This window comes from Chinchilla lanigera, unplaced genomic scaffold (assembly GCF_000276665.1).
Source record: "Chinchilla lanigera isolate Chin_1 unplaced genomic scaffold, ChiLan1.0 scaffold00040, whole genome shotgun sequence".
NCBI classification, from domain to species: domain Eukaryota; kingdom Metazoa; phylum Chordata; class Mammalia; order Rodentia; family Chinchillidae; genus Chinchilla; species Chinchilla lanigera.
Window position 1 is genome coordinate 10553163 of NW_004955441.1, and position 24363 is coordinate 10577525.

The following is a 24363-nucleotide window of genomic DNA, read 5'->3' on the forward strand; positions in this document are numbered from 1 at the left end:
CCTCACGCTTGCGAGGCAGGTGCTGTGCTGCTGAACTAAATCCCCAGCCCCCTTTTTTGAGGCAGGGTCTTGCTCTGCAGTTCGGGCTGGCCTTGAGCTCACTTTGTAGCCCAGGTTGGTCTCGAACTTGCAACGATCCTCCTGCCTCAGCCTCCCAAGTGCTGGGATTACAGGTGTGTACCACCATGCCCGGCATGACCTACTGTTTTTTTTTTTGTTGTTGTTGTTGTTTTTGTTTTCTGGTACCAGGGATCGAACTCAGAATCTTGCACTTGCCGGGCAGGCGCTGTGCCGCTGAGCTAAATCCCCAGCCCCATGACCTGTTATTTTAAATTGCAACTATATTAAAAGTGAGGCTGACCATCCTTTTTATGCTTTTTAAATATTTGAATTTTCTTTTCTGGATTTGTATTCAAATCCTGTTGTTCTCTTCTTCTGTAATGATTTGTAGGACTCCTTGTATATAAAAGGAATCTGCCTTTAGTCACCCATGTTGCAAAAGTTTTGCAGTTTTTTAACTTTATAAAAAGCTTTATAATTTATCAATGTTTAGTTCTATGCAAATATATTAACATTGTTATATCATCTGGGTTTCAAGTTATACTTACAGAGTCCAATTCTTCTTAAAGATTTCACGTGTTTCATGTATATTTTCCTAGTATTTTATAGTTTTACTTTTCTGTGGCATTCTTTTTTTTTTTTTTTGAGACAGGGTCTCACTGTAATTTAGGCCGGCCTTGAACTCACAGTGATCCTCCTGCCTCAGCCTCCCAAGTGTTGGGACTATAGGCATGTACCATTATGCCCATTACTTTTTGAAAAAATGTTTTACTTTTTGAAAAAATGTTCACAACTTTTATCTGTTTTATCTGTTTGTAATTTACTCTGCTCTTTTATTTTTCAATACTCCCCATATCTTTTGTCTCAATCTAGTACTCTCCAGGGTTCTCAATCATCATCTCCTGATGTCATTCTTTCTCCATCCACCATGGATAGCCCATAAAGTCTATGAACATTTCTTTAACGACATCATTCTCACTTCTGGGACTTCCACTGTTTAACTGCTGAGACCTCCCTCTGCCCCAAAAAAGAGGGGGCACCAATCAGGGAAGAAAGCCAGAACACCCACCGCAGCGGGCTGGCTCTGCGCAGAGCATCAGTGAACCAGGGCTGAGCCACTGGCCAACGCAGCAGGGGACGTCTCCATGCAGCCAGCTCTGACCTGGTGTGGGCAGGAGCTATACAGGCGGCTGGTTACTGGCCTCTGAGAATACCAGGAAGCTCGGGAGGGTAAAACAGAGACAGACTCTGGGACAGGATATGGAGAAATGAAGAGGGCTTACGGAGATGTGACTCCAATTAGGCAGTGTAAGATGGGAAGGGTTAAGGACGAAGTTAACAAAGAAGGGCATTTTGAGATCGGGCAACAGATGTGGGAATTTGTTTGGCCCGTCCCGGACCTGGACACACCAGCTTGCAGACTGGAGAACACACTGAGAAGGCAGGAATAAGCGTGACACAGGCCAGGCTTTCCAGAGGTGGGTTACTTTAAGCTCACAGGGTGCTCCGTAGTATCATCATTTACCGCTCGCTACCAAGTGGCTTCCCAGTCAGAGCTTCTTGCCCAGGATGTTTTTCTGTGGAGCCATACAGAATCATAAGGGAAAGTTTGCGGGAAATTGGTTTGCCTTTCAAGTCTGACAAGGAGCCTGGTTTCCATGAGGTTTTTTCTTTCTTTTTTTTTTTTTTAAAGCTAAGTTAACATCTTTTTGAACATTTCTAAATGAACGGAGGGAAGGCTGGCAGTCTTGAGATCCTGCCAGGCTACAGTTTTCTGTAGCTTCTCTAGGCCTTGCAGAGGCCGAAGAAACCTCAGGGACACTCTGACTGTTCCATGGCTCTGAGGATGCGGGCCAGGTCTGACTCCAAGGCTCCCTCAAACGCCGCATATTCAGACTCCAGGAACAGAGGATTTGGCCATAACAGAGGCGACCCACGGCTTCAGGGTAGCTCAGCAGTCCTGGCCCTGCGCCCACAGCTCATACCCCCCCTGCAGGATGGCCATGTGACAGCCCGGTCTACAGTCACAGAGCTGGGCTTTCTCTGAACTGGCTTCTAAGTCAGGAAAATAATTTTTTTTCTTCTTCCTTTTTCTCTTGCTATTACTTGGTGTTTGTTCTGACTTGGAAACAGTACACTCTGAGTTCAGGGTGAGCCAGAGGTTTGTTCTCAGTCTGTCAAGCCACTTTGATGATGGGAATAAAATCCCGAGGAACAGCAAGCCAGCTGGACAGGAAACCAAGCCACAGGGTTTTGGTGGGCTTGGGAATTTTTTTTTTCTACCCCCAAATGGAAAAATCCTGGCATGGGGCAGGGCCTAATGAAGATTTATAGTGTTTGAAAAAAATCAGAAACGGTCAGGGTCTAACAGATGGGCTGAAAAACAGTGTAATAGTTGCTTTAGAAGGAGCAGAAGGAGTCAGGTTTGAGGATTAAGTTTATATAAAAATGAAATGAAGGTCTTGGTAAGAATCTTGCTTTCTTATCACTTGTGCCTTGACAAATACCCACCCAAGAACCTGATTAATATGTTTTTTGTCTTGGGAAATCTCTGAACTTCATTAAACCTCCTGCCCTCTCTCCTGGAAGTTGGGAGGAAGCAGAAGGCAGGGCAGAGAGCAGGGCTTCCCAGACAAGTCCACAATGGCCCCAGTGTGTAGAGGACAGCAGGAGCTCTTGGGAAGTCTGTGATAAATTATTCACTGCTCCTGTCCCTTCCGGAATCCCAGTGGCTGCAGAACTTTTTAACTGAGGCTTATTCATTCAGAAAACACTTAATAAGAAGCTACTGAGAGTGAGGAACAGTGCCGGGACTTGGAAATACGAAGACAAAATGATTCAGTGACACAGTCACTGCCCTCAAGGAACTTAGAATCCTGAATAGTGTTTTTCAGACTGTAGGTTATGAGCCTTTTAGTTGGTTATGAAATCAACCAGCAGGTGGGGACCAGCATAAGAGAAAGGAAGGAAGGAAGGGAGTAGGAGAAACGGAGGGGGGAAGAAGGAAAATCAGTGTCAAAGCAGTAAGGGTAAGCGTTGTTTCACTGACTTGATTGTTATATACAGGACTTCTATAACGTTGCTGCCCAAAATGAAATTTTTAGTATATTATTTTTAAGTAAGATGTAAATAATTTTTGAAATGCAACAATTTTAAGTAAGGTTACTGTCTTTTTTCTTTTTCAGACACTAAACTGTCCTATAATACACTGAATAGTAGCATCAAGAGAATTACACTTGATATCCAAAATGATGGTGGGTATGTTGAACGTTAACACTGCTGAAATTAACAATGTTAAAAAGTGAGTAAATTTTATTAAGTAAACACGAGACCCATATCAAAATTTTAAACAATATTTTCAATGCTGGAGGTGTAGCTCAGTGGTAGAGTACTTGCCTAGCATGCGCGTGGCCCTAGGTTTAATCCCCAGAACTGCGAACAAACTGGACAAGAGAACAAAACAAAAAAGAACAAAACACCCAAAATTCAAACTATGCAAGATTTCACAGGGTGGTGTTTGTCTAGGGGGTCTATGTGTACCTACTGGTACGCACAGAGAGGGTTCACAGACACACACACACATATCAGGCCGTGTATAAAAGGTATTTCTTGATAAGAGTGGTTGTCAAAAAAACGTGAAAGCCACTAGTTTAGCAGGAGAACATCCTGCTAACCCTACTAGACGAGGACGAGTTCCTGAAGGAGGGCTCAACAGTGAAGAGAAAAGGTGGCGGGGCGGGGACCACCTCCTCTGCCTGGTGAGTCAGGAAGGGCCTTAATGAGCAGTGACCCCAGCAGAGGAGCCAGCAGGTTCAGAGACCTGGGCACAGGTCAGGTTTAGAGAATGTCAAGGAGTACTAAAGGGACAGGGCAGGCAGAGCTACAGGATGTTTTTTCACAGGGGCCCCCAACGGGACGGCAGGAGTGAACTTTAAGAGCGCCACAAGCTCCCAAGGGTTGAAGGCCCCCATGGGACTCCCTAGTTCCAGTCACACCAGAGGGCTCAGGGAACACTCAATGCTGTGCAGCCTTGGTGGGCTCTGAGGGAGAACACGAAACTCACTCTGGACACAGTAAACTTCCAGAATTCACTGCTATCTTCAGACGGCTGGAAACAGCTGTTCTGACTTTAAGCTGCTAGTGTCTGTTAAGTCAAGAAACTTGATCTAGACTTCAACAAGGTCAGGGTCTGGCTCACTCCAGTCCCCAAGGAGCTGCTTCCCCAGAACCCTGATTAGACCCACGGCTTAAGTGTATCAATCTCAAACATTTACTGAGCACGGTTAGGATCTCCTTCTTGGGGTGGAAGGTGGAGGGAGAGGGCCAGGTTCTGGCCTGGCAGAGCTTGTAGCTGCGGGGTTGGGAAGAGATGTGTGCACAAAAACCAAATACACATAAAGCAACCAGAGGGGATGCCACGGGGAGGAGGGTCTGGAGACCGGAAGGGTCTGGGCTGGTGAAAGGGAAGAGAAGGCACTCCGGACATCGGACAGGTGCAGGTCACAGCGGGTGGCTTGGGATGACTGGGTCTTGAGTCCCAGCAGGAGCTCATCACAGCAGCAGCTTTGTGCCTGGGAGCCAGCAGTGAGCTGGGAAGCAACATCGTGGGCCTGAGCAGCCCACACAGGCAGAAGAGACGGCCAGGGAAAGGGAGCGCAAAGGCAGCGAGGTCAGAGGACGAGGCAGGGAGAGGGGCAGTGGGCACAGAAGGCGAGGGCTGCAGAACGGGAGAGAGGGGCAGCATGCAGCACGTTCCCACAGGCTGCTAGGATCTCCTCACTTGCCACGTGTGCAAACATGCCAGGCCCTTTATTTAAAACACGACGCAAGCCTGTCCTTTAGGAAACCTTCCTATACTAACCATCAAACAGTCTCCCAGGACAATGTGAACAGCTGACTCAACCCAAGACATTTTGCTGGCCTTCCTCTGGTCTCTCAGAGATCCTGGTGGCCATATTTGTAGTCTTGGAAGTTCTGGTGGCTGCCATGTGGCTGTCCCCATATTTGGCTATAAAAGGAAGAGCTGCTGGGCTTAGGAGCCAGGAGACCTTTCTTTGATACAGGCCACATTAACCCAGGTAAATTAAATTAAAATAAGTCTCCTCCCCTGTTCTCATTTCCATTTTTACCACAGCCGCCAGCCAAGTAACCATCATCTGGCACTCCTGGAGAAACAAGAGGGGTCTGTTTAAACCAAGATGCCAAATGGTCATGAATTGCAGAATATATATTTTTAAACAAGCTATTTCCCTCCACTGTAACAGCAAGAATTCAGATCTGCAGGAGGCCAGCTGACAGCAGCATGCAGGCCTGGCAGGCTACCCAGCCTGTAAGTTTACCTTGCTCTGGTGTGGGGAAGTTTGTCAGTGGGAAGTGTGTCAGCATACCGCATTTTTATGGTATGCACCAACATCTGCCCTGCTTTTCTTGGTCTGGGGCTTTGCAAGTGTCCATCCTCATGGCCCCATATATAAGCTGCCTGTAGCCTCCTCGTTAATTGTTCCATTTAAAGTGAAGTCACCCTCTGGGTCCTGGTCTGATGGTAGACTGGATTCCAGGGGATTCTCATAGGGATGCCATGCACAAAGAGAGACCATGAGCTGTGAGTCTGCGGAGAGGAACCAAAGGCCCGGGTCATACACTGCAGAGGACAATGAGCTTCCCTGGAGAAAGCAGCTTTTGCTCCTGGGGAATGAGACCCACAACAGAGGGCCTTTCTCCCCTTAACGGTCCCACAGAGGCACTCCTCAAAGACCTGCAGCCTACAAAAAAAAAGCGCTGGGGTCCCCTTCTCAGCCTCCTCTGCTTCCCCTGGGAATGCCACTGCTGGAGAGGAAGCCCCCAGCCTCCAGCCATGGCTTCACCTTCTCCTCCACAAAAGCTCACCTGCCCTCTCAGAGAACCCCCAGGGAGCCTCCCACTCCCCAGAGGCCTTCAAAATTTTCCGTCTTTCCATTAGGCATCTTTTTCTCATTAATGCACTAACACTCAAGCTATGTGCGGAGAATGATGAAAAAGAGACCTTGTGTGGGGCTTGGGATCTGTTCAAAGCCTGGGGAAGGTGTATGTTTTTTATTCCTTTTATGAGAGATGCATGTTTCCCTCCCTCTGTGGCTTGTTTAAAAGTAAAGTTTAACATGCTGCCAGAGAAATTGCTGGTTAATAACTTAATAAACTATGTGCTAGGAATTATGGGAGAAAAGCAGTATCTAAGAAAACTTTCATTGTACAGTTGGAGGTTTGGGGGGTGTGGAGCACGAGTGATTATACAGAATGCTAACAGAAGTTCTCTTTCTTTCCAAACCTCACTTTCTAGGCGCATGGAAAGGATAAATAAGTGAGAAGCTCGGGAACTTCTGGGTGTTGCAGGAGAAGTCTGGACACATCAAGGTGAGCATTTCTCCCAGCATGACCAGCAGAACTGTGGTAATATGAACCGGGCCAGGCACTGGAACCTCAACCCTGGCGATAACATTAATGGTAACAGTAATAAAAATGGCATTTCACTAAAAGGTTTTTTTAGGGCTGGGGATGTAGCTCAGTGGCATAAGTGCTTGCCTGGCAAGCCTGAGGTCATGAGTTTGATTCCCGGTACCAAAAAACAAACAAACAAATAAATAAACACATAAATAAAATAAAAGTTTTTTTTTAAGTTTTTTTTTTTTTGTCTTTTGGAGACAGGGTCTCACTGTGCAGTTTAGGCTGGTCTTGAACTCACTTTTTAGCCTAAGCTGGCCTTGAAGTCATAGCAATCCTCCTGCCTCGGCCTCACAAGGGCTAGGATTTAAAGGCATGTGCCACCACATCTGGCTGTAAAAATTTTATCTTAAAAATATTTCTATATAATTATATCTTATAAAATCTTAAGAGGGAAAAATAGGCATTATCATTACTATTTTTGCAAATCAACAGAGTTGCTCATAGAGCTCCAGTGACCTACGTGAGATCTGGGCAAAAACTAAGATAACAAACAAATCTTATCTATGTGTCCCAAACACACTCTGATAAAAAGGAAGACACTGGGCCAAGCAAGTAGAGCGCGCTGGTTTGCACCCAGGTCCTTTGGTCCTGCGCCTGCCAGCCAGTCTAGGGAGAAGCAAGGCTGCTTTGGTAAGGCCCGACACAAAGGTAATCTGTAGCATGGCAGATTATGTTATAAAGCCGTAGTTATCAGCCAGGTGTGATGGGAAGCTGAGGCAGGAGAACTGCGAGTTCACGTCTAGCCATGGCAACTTAGCAAGACTGTCTTAACATAAAAGACAGAAAAGGGCTGGGCATGTAGCTGAATGTGGAGACCTGGGTATTTTCCATATCCATCTAACTCATACTTTCATATCCGTTATTCACCATGTCCTTTCCATACTCCCTTTTCACAACGGCATTTTACAGTTTTCCACTTTGCAGGTGGAAGCTGGGGCCTACAGACTGCACATGCCCCGCCCCGCTGGTGAGCAGGCGAATAGGAGCTGGCCCAGGCCTGCTGGCTCTGCTCGACGTCAGCATGGCGTACTGGTTTTCAGAGCAGAGGTTTCTATTCACCAAGTGCCTCTAGAAGCGACCCTCCTGTGGCCACCTGGGAACACAGGGCCTGTGGGGCAGGGAGGGCCCCTCTGGCTCTGAAGTCCTGGAATAAGTCCCTGAACTTGTTTGGGAAAGTGCTATTCCCAGAGGCTCACAGGCCAGTCCGATCACTGAGGAAGTCCAGGTACTACGGGGAGCTGGGGGGAAGGAGAGAACAAGGAGGCTGTAAAAAGCCTTCTGCCAGGCTGATCCCTCAGCCTGTGCACGTAAGAGCAGCCCCATGCCCCACAAGCCCTCCTGGAGGCAACTTGAATCCTGGCCACACAGGACCTTCACACGGGGGCTGAGTCTGCCCCCTGTGATGGCACAAGGGCTCCCACAGGCCTGCACACTGCTGGAAAGCGTGTGGTCAGAGTACTGACTCACATAAAAGAACTGTGCAAAGGACCACTCCTACAACACACCAGGGTGACCCGGGAGAACAGAGGCGTTCACACGTTACAATTTCAACTTGTTGACCAGATTAAACGGTGGCTAGCTGAGAATGGATTTCTGAGGAAAGGGGATCAGAACCGCTGTTTTGATGGTAGGAGTTTGGGGCCCTATCAAGGGAGGGCAGCTCCTGAGACAGGGTCCTGGGCAGCCCCAGGGACTAGGGCTGTAGAATTTTCTACAGGGATGATCAGGCTGTCAGAGGAGAAAGTGGATCAGCAGGTAAAAAACAGACTTGCTATTTATATTCCTGACTTGAACCATCTTCTGGGCCAGCCACATCTGTCGGAAGGCTACCTGGCCCTCTGTGTCCCTTCTGCAAAGTGGTTCGAATGGGATCACCTTTTTGAAAGGGAGTTGGTGTGCTTCTCTCAGTCCTTCCTGAAGCTTCTGCTGGGAGGGAAGCCATGCAGGAAGGTCTCCAGGCCCTGTTTCCGTGTGAGCCGCATCTACTACCCCTATCTCCTCAACATCTTGAATTTCCATACGGACTTCTGTCTGAAGAAAGAATCCCACTGGATCAGGTAATCTCTAAATTCTCTTTCCTGCTATAAATCCTGTGGTTCCACGGTCCCCTTAGCAATGCTGGAAAGATAAAACCCACACGGTCTTAAGTGCACACAAGTGTCTCTATTCCCATTGTGGAGACCAGGGAGGCAGCAAGCATTTCCAGGTGACAGCAGCAGAGCTGGTGGACTGCTGTTAAGTTTTTGGTTAACCCCCAGGAGAGGAAAGCCTTAAGATGCTCCTCGGTGTGCAAAGATAGCAGCTCCTTACCTCTAAGCCTGAGCCCATCCTGTCTTCTGAACTTTTGAATCAAGTCTACCATCTTCTGGCTGACATTTAAGGGCACCTCCTCTTCAATACCATATCCCCGCTGCCCATATTCTAGCGCCTGTGCTGCCTGCACTATGCATTATGCCTTCCCTCCACCATCTGCATATGCTCCTTCCCCACCACCTGTGGGGTTTCCAAGTCACACCCTTGCTCTGAGGCCCGTTTCAAATACCTACCTCCTCTAGAAAGCCTTCTCTAACTACCCTCATCTCTGCTCTTTACTCCTAAACTCACATGTACTTCTACTGGGCTCCACCATTGGTTAATTATTTTATCTGGATAAGTTCTCTCTCTTCAATTAGACTAGACTACAACCAGACTCTCATAACCAACACCCTACTGATCTGGCACTATTCTGCCTGATGTTCTTCCCACAATGTGAGCTCTGTACCAGGATTCCTTTCTTATACTTGGCCATGACATCGTCACAATTTGCTTAGCAACAAAAGTTCTCCACCTGTGTAACTGGTCTCATTCTCCAATTCAAGAAAACCAATCTTATCTAACAAGTAAGTCTCATCTAGCCTTTAAAGACCTCTTGCTCCTAGACTTCCCTGATACTACTACCCCAGAAGCTGGCATTTCTCTCTCTTCCTGGCTCTGTAAGACTCTTTCACTCATCCCAGCACTTATTACATTTGTGCTTGTTTATACTTTGTTGAATTTGTACCAGTCTCACTGGCGTGACTTTTGAGAGGGACAACACCATTCATCTTTATACTCTCCATCATGCCGATTACATGGCTGTGTACCGTTTGTGACTCTCAAGTGGCTTTAATTCACTGTGAATGGCTCAAGGAAAGCAATGAAGGTGCTGATTTATCCAAAAGATGGAACATGTTACATGCTAAAGGGGAAAAACACTCCACTGCATTAGGGCTTTACATAACATTATGAGAATGTGCTGAGGACACTTAAAGCCTGCAGTCTCTTGCAAGCTAGGCAATGACAACATTGCTGGAATCTTCCAACAGCAACACCCAACAAGCCAACAGCTACAAGTGGAGTAAGACAGACATTTCTAAGCCTTCTACTGAACTAATCACCATCTCCAGGTCACGGATACAGATGTCTGTATTTAAAGAGTAGAAATCATCACTGGTTGGGGCTGCATTGTTGGTGTGCAGCTGCAAGTTTGACCTTGGGCATCCTGCTTGAAGTCTCAATTGAACATATTTGATCACTTTGACTGCATTCACCCAGACCTAGTTCACATAAGCCCAGCCTGTCAACAAGAAATGTTTCATATATTTCCAACCTTCACTTCTCAAACAGCTTACACCTTCAAAACTTGAGACTATATTTTCGAAAGGAGTATTTAATGAAGAAAATGTTTTGCACCTTGTTCCATTGGTTTGGGTTGAAATGTGATAACTTAATGTTCTTTCTGTTTTTTAAAAATACAAACAGGATCTCAGCATGACCTTAAACATTCCTGAGAAGTCTGAAAGGGAAGCGAACAAATATCAACAAGGTTGGGTCTAAAAACACCAACTCCATTTCTCTCCTTCAAATCTTCACAAGGCCTGAAGTGACTTTAAATAGACTGGGCTGGAGGATTCAAGAGGGATCCTCATGAGAGTCTCCCTCCCCCAAGGAAAATCTTGGGCTTGAAAGAAAAGCACTGATCATTCCCTACTTTCTTCTAAAATTAAAATGGTGCCTGGGCGGGACGGGGGTGTGAAAATGGGGAAAACTTTTAGTTGAGAACAAAAAGGAAGAGAAAGAAATTGAGCAAAGACCAAACAAACGAAAAAACATGACATGCCCCCCCAGTAGTGCCTGGAAACTTGGTATGTGACTGGCCATCCCTGTTAAGACTTGCTTCCCTGAAAGTTCTGGCAGGGACCACACATGACAGCCTTGAAATGCTACATGATCATGTGACTATCTCAGCAATCCTTCTGGACCGGATTCATTTCAGTGGCATGGAAGTGAACCAGCAATCTGCAGCTTGGCAGAGGGCTGAGGCCTCTCTTTATTTCAAGTCACTAGGAAAGACTCCTTCCTGGGGAGAGGAGTGGGCCAGTAGGCAAGGGGATGTGGGAAGGTGTGAGGGGACAGTTGGAAAATGGAACCAAACCTAAGCCTCGATATTTCTACCCGGGAAGTGTACTGTCTTGTGTGAATAAATCTGGTGGTGAGAAAATAGATGCTGTCTTCAGCTGCTGTAAAGCCAAATGGAACCCTAAACCAGAACTTCAACAGTTGGCCAGAACCCCTTAGGGAAGAGCTGGGATTGCCACACAGAGCAAGCCCCAGCTTTGTCTCTCTAAGCATATTTAAACCCACATGCCTCCAAGAGGTACAACACGCAGCTTAGCAGGGGCCTAGCAAGGAAGAGAAAAGGGAGAAGAGATGGGAGGGTGGACAAGCGGTGGCCAGGGGAGGAAACAGGGAGGTGGCTGTCCCGGGAGATGGCGTAACAGACAGGAACACATGGGATTGAGGGGCACTGCTGAGGATGCTGGGTAGGGAGTGGATGGATCACACAGCTCGTAGATTTGCAAATCAGAATTAACTTGGGGTAGCAACTCCTTAGGTCTGGTGCTCAGAGTAGGTATTCTGCAAACCTTAGTTCCTGTCACCATCTCTACCCTTTACCAACACCATTTTACTCAAAAATTCATTGCCAAGGTTGCTTTTGTAGTAGTAACCTTGTGAGTTATTCTTGTATTCCTGCGAGCCTGCTTTTCTTGCTAGAGCATCAGTTTTCAAAATGACAAATATGTACTACATGCCACCATAGCATTTGTTCCACCCCAAGCACCAGCAGAGGGCACAGGGATGGCTGTCTCAGGGAGGGAACATGCAGTTCCCACAGACAGCACTTCAGTGCAGGTCAGCCCAGGCTGGGGACAGTGCCAGGTGATGCCCATGGCCTTCTCTCACAGCCCCAAGCCCTGAGAGCGAGGGCACGTGGGTGGGAGTATTTCTGCCTGGGGGCTGGATGATCACACTGGCCAGCTCTGGGGCCCTTCCTCTTCAAAGCGCGCACCGTGTCCAGCAGCCGCAGCGGTGGATCACCTGGAAGCTGGTCTCCAGCCCCATCCCAGACCTAGTGAAAGAGTCTTCACTGCAACAAACTACCCAGGAGATTCATGTACACACGGTCTTTCTCAGAAGCACCGTGCCAGAGAAGGCTTACATTATGGCCACTCCAAGCCCTGACACAGTGTGTCTGGACAGATGGAGGCAGCATGGCCCAGAATGATCCTGGCACAGCACTGGGACCTTGAGACCTCCACATATGTTAGCAGTTGTCAGGAGGACATTAGTTCTGGCCAGCTGAGCGAAAATGGACAAATCCCCGACCTCTGCAGGCTGCTATTTTCCATCTGTATAGAGCTGGGAATGAACCATATACAGTAGTTCTTTCTGTTTGTTTGTGTTGTTTTTTTCTGGTACTGGGAATCGAACTCACGACCTTGTGCTTGCCAGGCAGGCACTGTGCCGCTGAGCTAAATCCCCAGCCCGTGTACAGTAGTTCTTTTACCTAAAATTCCAGGTCTATGAGCCCACTTGAAGAAGACTGTTTCGTTGCCATTGCAGACTGAAATAGTGTTTTTGTTTTTTCCAATACTGAGGACTGAACCCACGAAGTAATATTTCTAATAAACAGTTCTACATTTGACATAGTTTGGAAGGTGGCTGGGCTCAAGAAGTTGTTGAATGAAGTGACATAGGTGTAATCTGTTTTATTTAAGCCTCACCTCAAAAAAAAAAAGTGACACAAACTTCTTGGACAACCAAAATATCAGGTTTAAATGACACTTTTGTGAGCAAAGTACATAAAATATCTAAATCAGACAGTCTAGGGGTAAGGTCTGGCATCAGGAGGTTTTTAAGCCACTCCAGATGATTCTAATTTGCAGCTATGAGTATTAAGAACACCCTCCTGGAGTGAAAACTTACCATGGGGCAAACTGGTACTTGATAAGTACCAGCACCAAGAACTACAACTTCTCTTTAGGTGCGCAGCAGGGATCCTAGCGAGAGAGGCGGCAGGGCGGTGATCAGGTAGAGAGCAGCAGCCTCCATCAGAGAGGATGGCTAGGACTTGGCTCTCGCTCTTGGGACCAGGTAGGAACCAAGGAACGATGGATACTGAGATATAGTGTAGGAAGTCAAGGTTGAAAACCTAGCCATACTTGTTTGACTTATTTGTTAACTCATCCTGATTGGAAATGCTAATAACTAAATTGGGTGTCTTATATATAGGGTCTGTTTCCACAGAAAAGTTGGTTTTCCTATACTAAAGGAGTTTTGAGAAGAGTTCAACAAAATAATATATACCAATCTCCTCACATGGAGTTTGGCACAAAGCAGGCAACTGAAAAGTCAAAGTTTCCTTATCTACTTAAAAATATCTCAGTTTTAAAATTTTGGTGGAGGTGTCTGATGTACTGTTGGTGGAAAGATAAACTGAGATTTCCCTTCTTGAAAACAATCTGGGAGTGATACGAAGACTTTTAAATATTTTCGTATCTACCAACCAATTTATTCAACTTATGGAACTCAAACCCAACACACACACACCATGCAAAAAGATGTTCACTGGAACATTATTTACAAGGCCAAAACGTAGGAAACAAACTCAACAGTCAGCAAAGACGCAATGACTAGGTAAACTTCATGCCTGATTATTCACATGGCAAACACATGCTAATTTCAATAAATGATGTTTTTAAAGATATTTTGCTTAACTCAAAAACAGGCAAATTTTATTTTGGGGGGTGTATGGGTAGTAAAACTAGGAAGAAAAACTAAGAAAGTCAAAACAGTGATAACCTTGAAGAAGTCATAGGGTACAAGAAATTTTTTGTTTTAAATATCTGTCATTTAAAGAAATTAACTGTGGCAAAATACAGATAAATATAAAGTGTACCATCTTAACAGCTGTGAAGTGCACGTTCAGGGGCGTTAAGGGCATTTACAGTGCTGTGCGTCTAACCTTGAGAACTCTTCCATCTTGCAACACTAAAACCCTACGCCCATTAAATAGCAGCTCCCCATTCTCTCCCCGAGCCCTTAGCAAGCAGCGCTCCACGTTCTGTCACCATGACTGTGACTCCTGCAGGCACCTTCTGACGAGATCGGCCGTGTTCAGGGTGGTCTGGCGGTAGACTGTAGGCACCTTCTGTATGTGGAACCGCACAATATTTTCTTTTTGTGCTTGGTTTATGTCACTTAGGATACTGTTCTCAGGGTTCATCCATGTTGTAGTATGTGTCACAATTTCCTTCCCTTTTACAGCTGAATAATATTTTGACTGTATATACCACATATTTAAAAATTCTTATTAGCGCATGTTAGTTATTGAGAACGAGGACTTCGTTTTTTGGTGTATGGACATAACATTTAATCATTTTTACCCTGTGCACAGGCCCTTTCCTCTCCCCTCCTTCTGCTTCCCGTTCTCTTCTTCAACAGTGTCCTTTCCACTTTTCATGTCGTCTTTTTTTCCTTCTAGATCCCACACATGAGGAAACACATGGTTTGTCTTTCTGAGCCTGGCTTATTTCGCCTAACATGATGATGTTCAATTCCATCCATTTTCCTGCAAATGATAGGATTTCCTTCTGCCTTATGGATGAGTAATACTCCATTGTATATATAAACCATATTTTCTGTATCTACTTCTCAGTTGACAGACACTTACGGTGCTTCTATAGCTTACCTATTATGAATTGTGCCGCAATAAACACGGACACACATGTATCTCTATAGAACACTGACTTTAATTCACTCAAGTATAGAGGAGGTATACCTAGATCAAGTGGAATTTCTGGTTTTAGCTTTTTGAGGCATCTCCATACTAATTTCCATAGTGACCGTACTAGTTTACCTTCTCACCAATAGTGTAAACAGGTTTTTTCCCCCCAAAATCCTTACTAGCTTTTGTTTTTGTTTTTTTTTTGTATTTCTGATGGTAAGATGGAATCTCAATGCAGTTTTGATTTGCATTTCTCTGATGGCTAATGATGTTGAACATTTTGTTTCATGAAATTATTGACCATTTGTACTTCTTTTGAAACATGTCTATTCAGTTCATTGGCCCACTTAATGACTGGAATATTTTTTTTTTGGTTTGAGTTCTTTATATATTCTGGGTATTAATCTTCTGTCAGAAGAATAGCTGGCAAAGACTTTCTACATTCTGAAGCCATCTCTTCATTCTGTTGGTTGTTTCCTTTGCTATGCAGAAATTTAATCTGATGCAGTCCCATTTGTCCATTCCTGTTATTATATCCTGAGCTACTGGCATCCTATTCAGGTCAATGCTTGGGCCTATGTCTTAGAATGTTTCTTATGTTTTCTTCAACAGTTTCAAATTTTCAGGTCTTGTATTAAAATTTTTGATCAATTTTGAATTGAGTTTTTGTACAGGGTGCAAGATATGGATCTAGTTTCAATCTTCTATATCATGTATGCACCATATTCTGTTCATTCACTATCATTCATCAATGAACACGTAAGTCAGTTCCATGTCTTAGCTACTGTGATAATATAGCTATGAGTGTTGTTGTACAAGTATCTCTTTAAGTCTCTGCTTTTATTGTCTGGTGTGTGTTTCCAGAATTGAATCTGAATAGAGTAACTGTATTTTCAATATTTTTAGGAAATGCTATACTATTTCTATAGCTGCATCGTAGGAGTTTCAGTAATAAACACAAATATTTTCATGATTCCCTCAAGTCAAAGAAGGAAGATATAACTTATATATACAGTATAACTTTAGCTGGGCAAAAAATAGTATAGGAAAAAAGATGAAGTAATTAAAACTGTTAACTAATATAGTGGTTTTCACTAGATTGTAGTAAAAGTACACTCTGTCCTCTCTTTTCGCAGTTTTGTACTTGGGTATTTTCTGTGATAGAGCACATGCTACACCAACAAGAAAAGAAGATGAAAACAGTTCTGTAACAAACATATTTCTTTTTGGTTACCACATCACCTGTTGCACTTCATCTGAACAATCCTTTCAGTTCACCCCGCTGACTTCAGGGACACACAGCACGCATGTATGTCTATTCTTCCTCTCCCTTTTGTAACTAAGGAAGGAGCTACTAGATAATCAAACACACTTCTGAAGAATTCTCTTACTCTGACTGACAGAGCTTTCAAAGTCCTTTCTATCCAGCCAGGGCCTGCGATCCAGCTGGGACAGCTGAGCTGGAGTCTGCAAGCAGCGAGGCGGGCCACCATCGTAGACGAGGCGAGTCCTCTTCATGGTGCACCCAGCCAGCCACTGCAGGCCGCGGCACACCTCTATCTGCCTCGGTCTTCTTTCCATAGCTGGTAAACTGCCTGAGACCATGACAGGCACACCGCACTGGCCTGAGGAGGGAGGGATGGAGGAAAAAGGGGAGAGAAGGGACTTGAAGGATTAACGAGCTGATTGCCATAAAGGCTTTGACATCTCGGAATGAAAAGTTGCCTGTAAGAACAGGAACCCAGTCCTCTGCGCAAGCCATGTTGCCAGCTGGCCATTCATCACCAAAAGTCCCAACAAGCCCATGGCTGTTGCTCAACCACCTCATATAAATCCTTATTAATCTTACAAAATCAAAACACAAATATATGACAAAAGTCTTTATGTGTCCTCAATTTCAGAGTCAAAAATTGAAAACTGAATTAGTTATCTCATGGCTCCAATGAATTTTTAAAGGCATCTTTGGGAACAAAAGGAAAAATAAATGACACATCCACCAAAATTTTTGTACTTACTGGACTGAAAGAACTTAGGCTAGTGATCAAATAAATTGTAGGAGGAAAAAGGTGTTAGTGCTAAAATTTAAACCAACATTTTCTTTCTGTAATAACACTGGGCTTTTTATAGCTTATACTAAAAAGATACAGAAAATCCTTAGGGGACTCAAAGGAACACTTATTTTTCTTTCATGTGTAAATTACCAGGAACATAAAGGAGGCTCTTCAGTGGTCAAGTTTAGACTCCTCTGCACTGGAGCATCTTCACGGCAAAGGCATGTGAGATAGCAAAGATGGGTCTGCTCGGAGAGGGGACCTCTAGGACTTCAGTGTTCATCTGCGCATGGACTTAACTGGTGTATACAAACATCTGCCACAACAAGAGGCCCTCAAGCACAAGGCAGGCATGGGTTAGGCTGAGGTCTCACCCTTATACCTGACTCTGGACTCGCCTGTCTCGGACCTTCACAGTAATCCTGTCCACGGGAGGGCTGACACGGAATGACTGATACAAAACTGGAATGTATTGTGCTTTCACAGCATGTTTTCCTTCCAAACTCCATTCCAGGCTCTGAACACAGCCTGATTAAAGCTTGTAAAAGTGTGTTGTGGAGCAAAAGGAAACCTAGTGTTAGGAACCATCCACAGGCCACTCCCTAGCTGGAAAGTTCACACCTGGACAACAGAGAGCTGACTGTACTGGGAACAGAGAAGTGGCTTTCCTGGACTTTCGGCAGGTACCGTCTCAGAAGGTGCCGTCCACCTTCATGAATGTCAGAACCCAATGACGTGCAGTGACTCATGCCTTTATTTTCTAGGGTTGGAAAATCAAGGAGAAAAATCAGAGAGGAGAGATGATGATGATGGTGGTGGTGATAAAAAGGCCTGACTAGAGAACAGAAAGAGGGCCTACAGGAAGGTTTACAGAGGCTTGGAGCACTTCTCGGGCTGAAGAGAAATCTGATCGCAGCTCTGTCAGCCATCTGCAGGCACTGTACAAGACAAAGGTCCATCAGCGACTGGCCTGTCACTTCATCCTCCCTGTGCCACCCACTGAGCAGGGATGGACTTAAGAAGCCAGTAGGCAATGACGTTCTATAAAAGGGCAGAAACTCGTTCCTTACAGCACTGTAAGAACTATAAGTCAGGATTCTTGGGGCAGTCCTAGCTAGAAGAGGAGTTTCCACAACAAGACTTGGAGAGAACTCTGACGGCCTGACCCCTGGAAACAATAGCTAGGAGGCCCAGACTTATTAACGGTAAATGGCTGAGAGTCTAAGTGTGACCCCAAGTACCTGTTCTCCTGGGAAATGTGACTTGGAGAGTCTAAAGAGCAATGCAAAATACAAATGGTACTAGGCTTAGACAAACACTTTATGATCAAGCAACTCCTATTCTAAATAAAACGGAGCAAATACCAATTTGACTAATGATGAAAGATTTACCATAGGGGTTCTGACTTTCCAGACACTAGAGGACTCTCTTCTCAGTCAGAGTTCCTGTCCAGAGTGACTGGCGCTGAGGCCACGGCCGAGACACACCCCCACTCAGGGAGGCATCTGTCACCAGCTCCCCTACCCAAAGGTCACCTTAGGAACTCTCACCGTGGCCCCTGCCTTTTTCTTCAGCCTCACTCTGCCACAGGCGAGCTCTTCAAACTTACCCTCCTCTTTCAGCTGCTGTGTTTCTGCCTATGCTATCAGCTGAGCCTGCAATTCTCCTCCCCTGGCCATTTGGTAAAATTCTACTCAGCTCTTGCTCCTGTACCACATATACTTGATATTAACTTAACCAAGTGAATGAAAATTAACTACTGACACATCTTTCTCACCTCCTGGAAGCTCTTAAAGCCAAGACCACTTATTCTCTCCCTTCGCATCCCCAGCTGTCCTAACACAAACGCTGGCTTGCGGCCTGTGCTCAGCAATACTGTGTGGAGTTAAAGTGGTTTGTGTGTCTCACACTGCCCGTGGCCTAACTTGCCATATAAGCTGGGAGCCCAACAAAACTAAACAGAAACACATTGTGGGGGTGGGGGACAGACAGAAAGACAGACAGCCTACTGCCTCAGACAACTGATATACTGACTCTTAATCAGACGCACATACCTGGAATGCAGTAAGGTCACTCAAAGGCCCACCTTGCTGGAACTTACAGAGGACATACAGCAACCCTGCAGGAACACTGTCCTGCCAAAATCAGAGTAAGCTAACACAAAATATCAAATACAAGGTCACAGAGACTATTCCCTGTAGATTATTAAGTGAGAAATTCTATTTACTCAATTTTTCACACAGGAAATTTTCTAAGTTCCAGAATAAACTAAAAATGGCAAAGATGAAAAACACACATGTATCCACCCTTCTCTGCCCTGCTTATTCAAGCTATTGTACCGCCCACTCAAAAATGGCCAACTCCTACCCCCTCTTCCTGTTCACCCTCTCCGTCCCTTGGTGCCTGCCGACACCGATCTCTAGCTTGTGAGACCGTTTATACACACGACTGGGCCAGTTACTGCCTTCCATTGTTCTCATGTCTAATACAGGCCCGGGCACAGTGGCTGTTAAAAACCCAGCAGACCGGTGGGCAGATAAAAAGCCTTGTTACCTGTCCGCCAGGAACTCAGGAGCTTTAAAAATTGTCAAGGCAATATTTTTCTTTCTTTACCACAAGCTAAAATTCTAAAAGGATAAATACTCCAGTAAGTTTAGAAAACTCACACCAATAACTTTTAAACCTCCCCGCAACTAGAAACTGCAATTCTCAAATGTAGTGCTACCCCTTCGTAAGTCCTTGCTCGTGTGGAGTTTTAACATACCTCTTGGCCAGCCAGAGTTTGGCTTTGGTGCAAACAGCGATGTCAGTCAGCTCCTGCTGAAAGTCTGAGTCCATCCTGTGCTTGGAGTCTGCGTAGGCTTGTAACAAGTGAGAAACCTAAACCAAAGAGAAAATGCAGTATCATGCTGTAAAAAATGTATTTTTCCTAAATGCTTAGTTTCTCCCTTTTAGGTGTCCTTGAAATAGTCTCCTCAAAGAAAAGAGACACCTGTAGGATGTGGCTCTGACATATGCAGAAAAGCAGGCCGGTTTGGGAGGACGGCAGTGGTGAGAACCCCATAGTCTTACCTACACCTGTGCTGCGGGTCCCTCACACAATCCCAAAACTTGGGCATTACTCTGCGATCAGTCACTTGCTCTGGGAGTGTCTTAAAAAACAACCATTTAGGGTTTATTTATGTTAGCAGTCTCACATGACAATAAAGCATGCCTTTTTCTTTTTTGCAGTGCTTGGATGGAACCCAGGGTCTCATGCATGCTAGGCAAGTGCACTATTACTGAGATACAAATTTCCAACCCTAAGATGTACCCTTTACAGTCAAAGCTTTCTATAGGAAAAATAAACTTCCTCAGAGTCTAAATTAGTTTACATGCCTGGATTCATCAGAACAGTGTTGGCTGAAGAAGCAGCCACACCAATGTTTGCCTCTTCAAATAATGGGCAGAGATATAGCAGATCTCTTAGAGGCCAGGTGTGGGGGCAGCAGTACAGACGTGCCAACTCTCACTCTTATGCGGCATTCTGTACCAGAATTAAAGATTAAGACAGACTCTGTTGTCTCTCTAGCAGCCTATATTTAGAATGATGGCCACAGTTCCAGCAGACAAGTGACACAGGCCATGTGTAAGTGTGTGTGCTCAGCAATGACATCCACAAAGCCTCTGCGAGGAGGACAAGTCTGCAGCAGAGAGCAAATGGGAATAAAGGGTAGCTGAGACTCTCTGACCTTCACTAGTGCCAAGGAGAAAGATGCATGTGAGAGAAACCCTTCCGTTTTAGGGTCCCTTATCTACATCAAGGGGAAAAGGTAGGTGGAGGAAAGCAAGAACAGATAAACACACTAAGACCTTTAACATCTATTTGAATATTTTTTTTCTCTATTGCCTTCTTCACTTGAGCAGCAGATGATTCTTTGTTTTTAAGTAACCACATCAGCGTTTTCTCCTTTTTCTCGCCTGCCAAAGAAGGACTGGACTTGCAGCAGTGAAGTAATTCAGAGGTAGACACAGAAGGGAGTAATAAGAAAAAGCAAGAGGCCAAGATAAAGTAGGTCCAGAACCATCAGGCCCTAAACGGGTGAGCGGGCAAGTCTGCCTGGGTCAGACATCTGCAACTGCCACCAACAATACATGCTGAGCACCCTCTGTTTAGAGAATCAAAAGAAATCTTGGTTACTTTGCTATATGTAACTATTTTTTTTTCCTTAAACAGAACTGTATCAGAAAATGCACACAAGTCCCAGTGTAGAGGGCAAAAATGCTTTCTCTCATAAAGGGTCTGTTATTACAGAAGCAACAGATCAGATGTCACCCCTTCCCCACACCCCCTCAGGGACCCAAACCGCCCACGTGGAGTCTAGAGAACTGGGTCTGGCTGGAGCTGCTGTTCTTATGTGGTGACTGCCAGAGGGAAAAATGCCTCCCTCAGCCTCAGTCCCCACTGTCCTGACAGAGCTGGCAAAGTCACTGAGCTTGCTTTCTTTTCTCCACAGCTGGACCGAACCAACCACTGGGGCTTTTCATGTTGTCATAGGATCAGAATTAATCAGCAGACACAGGCAAAATACATGACTTTGGAATTTACTTGTAAAAAAAGCCGTGAGATTTTCAAACACTTCTCATTTAGAAGTGATCACTTCAAAAATAACTCCTGATGGATGTTTAAACTTAGTCGTATATTTGCTCACCTCGCTTGGCAAAAACAAGACTGTTTTTGAAACGCTTGGTAGCTCTGGTTTACGAAAATCAGCCTACAGGTCCATCAATTCTGTCACCTTGGGCACAAACTAGACAATTGTGATCCTGGTTATTCACCAGGAACGAATGGAAAGTGATCTGTTTACATAGGGTGACTGGAGAAAGAGGTGCATTGGAAGAATCTGGCGCAAATAAGCAAGCAGAAGAGAGAGAGCTATATAAATGAAGAACAGGTCAGAGAAGTCAAGGAAAAAATGGGGCAGGGAAAGAGAAGGAAGAGAGAAGCCAGAGGAAGAGGAGAGAAAAGTTTTGTAACTAAATGTGTGAAACAGGCTAGTGTTTTAAAAAATATTTTTCTTTCACAAAATTAATGAAAATATTTGAATACACAACCATGCTCATATGACACCGAGTGTTAGGTTCAAGAAAAATGAGGCCATCGTTTGGTGTGAGGTCCAGGCCTAAGGCCAGGCTTCTAGAACTAGGATCCGTGGTCAGGCCTCGTGTTCTCAGCAGCTCCCGGGAAGGGCCTTTTGTCCTTCAGCTCTAGAGGCTGCCAGAGGCAAGGCAATGCCTTTCTTTCCTCTGGTCTGAAGTTCTGATGCACAGATTCTGGGCTAAGAGTCGGGGTGGGAGCAGGCCTGGGATAATTTGCAAATAGCCTTTAATACAGAGCTGGTCTGAACCAAGTACAGAGACCCCCAAAGCTGCCAGACCGCATGGCAGCAGTGGTGAACCTATGGCATGCAGAGCCTACTTTGTCCGCACTTGAGCCAAGGTTTGACAAATTATCAGCAGGTATACTACAGGAAAGGTCACGTTAATTGTGCAAAAGCACACCTCATGCAAACTTTTACCTCGCAACAGAAAGCTGTCTGTACCACTGAAAGCTCTGTTATTGTATTTTTCTTTTAAGACAAAAGATGTTAATGTGACTGAGTGTGGTGGCACACATGCCTGTGCACACCTGTAATCCCAGCACTCGGAAGGCTGAGGCAGAGGATCGTTGTGAGTTCGAGGCTAACCTGGGCTACAAAGTGAGTTCAAGGCCAGCCTGAACTGCATAGCGAGACCCTCTCTTAAAAAAAAAAAAAAAAAAAAAAAAAAAAAGAGAGATGTTAATGTATGAGTTGTTTTTTCTAAACTAAAACCTCAGTATTCAGGTTTAATTGCAGTGTTGGCATTTTGTGATATATACGTGGGTTTTGGGTTGCAGTTTGGGTGTTTGATCTCTTAAAGGTTCACCACCACTGCCCTAAGGGAAAGTGACTGAACACACATGAGAATGCTGAGAGGCTGAATGTCATTTTAGGAGTTCCAATTTGTGACAGGATTCAAAGATCTAGTCAACAGATATTTATTAAGCAACTATTATTACCAGGCACTGTCTGGAGGTCTGTGGCAGAAAGCAAACAGTCCCTGGTCTTCTGCAGTGTAGTCATGGATAATCCACAGCCTCAATGGTGCTGCCTGGTGGAGATTTATTTATTTATTTTTTTGTTTTGTTTTGTTTTTTGTTATTCTTCCAGTACCAGGAATCAAACTCACGACCTTGTGCTTGCCAGGCAGGCGCTGTGCCGCTGAGCTAAATCCCCAGCCCCCTGGTGGAGATTTATAATCTGCACAGCTTTGGGTGCTGGGAATTGAACTCAGGACTTTGTGCTTGCCCGGCAGGCGCAATACTGCTGAGCTATATCCCTAGCCCCATAACCTGCATAGCTGCATCGCCAGCACTTTCCTTTCTATGCTTGACCTCCCCCTCCAATAGTCTGGTGCATAGTAAGATCTCAATCAGCACCTGCCACATTGTACTGACATTGATATTTGGTGACTCCTTCTGTAGTAACTTCTTCAAGACACATCCCCTTGGATTCAGTGACCTGCTGCAGGTACCAGCTTCTGTGTTTGGAATGGCAACACAGAGCTGTAAAATGCAGTGCTGCCAAGTCTAGTGGACTCAGTCTGATGGGGGAAGCAGCAAGGCTGGATAAGCGGTCAGAATCCAGCCACATGGGAGAGGGGAGAAAGGCACAGACTTTGGGGCTGGGTAGACATGGATGTAAACCAATCACTAGCTGTGAGCCTTCGAACAACTGACTTCATCTGTAAATGAGTATTCAGCGGTTCTCTCCTTATCTGAAGGGGATACATTCCAAGACCCCCAGTAGATGCTTGAAATCCCAGACATATTGAACCCCACGTACACTATGTTTTTTCCTATATACACATACCTATGACAAAGTTTAATTTATAAATTAGTCACAGTATGAAATTAAGGACAGTAACTAAAAATAGAAAATGATAGACTATAATAAAAGTTATTTAAAACTCATAAATTATTTATTTCTGGAATTTGCCATTTAACATTTTTGGACTGCAGCTGATTAGAGCTAACTGAAATTACAGAAAGAGAAACTGTAGACAAGGGGACGACTGTGATAACATCTGCCTCGTGTGATTGTACAGGGATTCAGAAGAATATAAATACTACTTGGCAATACACTAGGAACCTGATAAAAATGTCGGTTTTCTTCTGTGTTGTCTGCTCCCTCCCTTCTGGTTCCATTTTAAAAATAAACAGAGAAGGCTTTGCAGAAAGACTGATATTCATATTTGACCTTGAAAAAAATCTTGCCAAGATCAAGGAAAGAGCATGCAAGCAGGGAAAACCAAAATTGAAAAAGATTTTTAAAGGGTATTTAAAAATACTTATATTACCAACAAAAAGTAAAACAACATAAACTATGAACTTCAGTTAACAAGATGTTGATACCGGTTTGTTAACTGCAATGAAGTACTCCACTGGGGAAGGTATTAACCCTAGGAGAAACCCGGGAGGACAGGGCAAGAGGAGAGGAACATATGGGAACTCTCTGTGCTAACAACTCAAATTTTCTATAATTCTAAAATTGTTCTTAAAAATTAAGATTGTTCTATTAATTAAAAAAAGGTGGTACTGCTCAGAGACAGCTGGGAGCTCTTCAT

At 44.8% G+C, this 24363-nt stretch overlaps 1 protein-coding gene across 1 annotated transcript in view; it reads right to left on the reverse strand.

The window, feature by feature from the left end:
* Positions 1 to 24363, reverse strand: part of Thada (thyroid adenoma associated) — a 321327-nt gene that overhangs the window by 81608 nt on the left and 215356 nt on the right. The window contains 1 exon segment of the mRNA XM_013517530.1: positions 19442 to 19557. Within this exon segment, the coding sequence (XP_013372984.1) occupies positions 19442 to 19557 (116 nt within the window).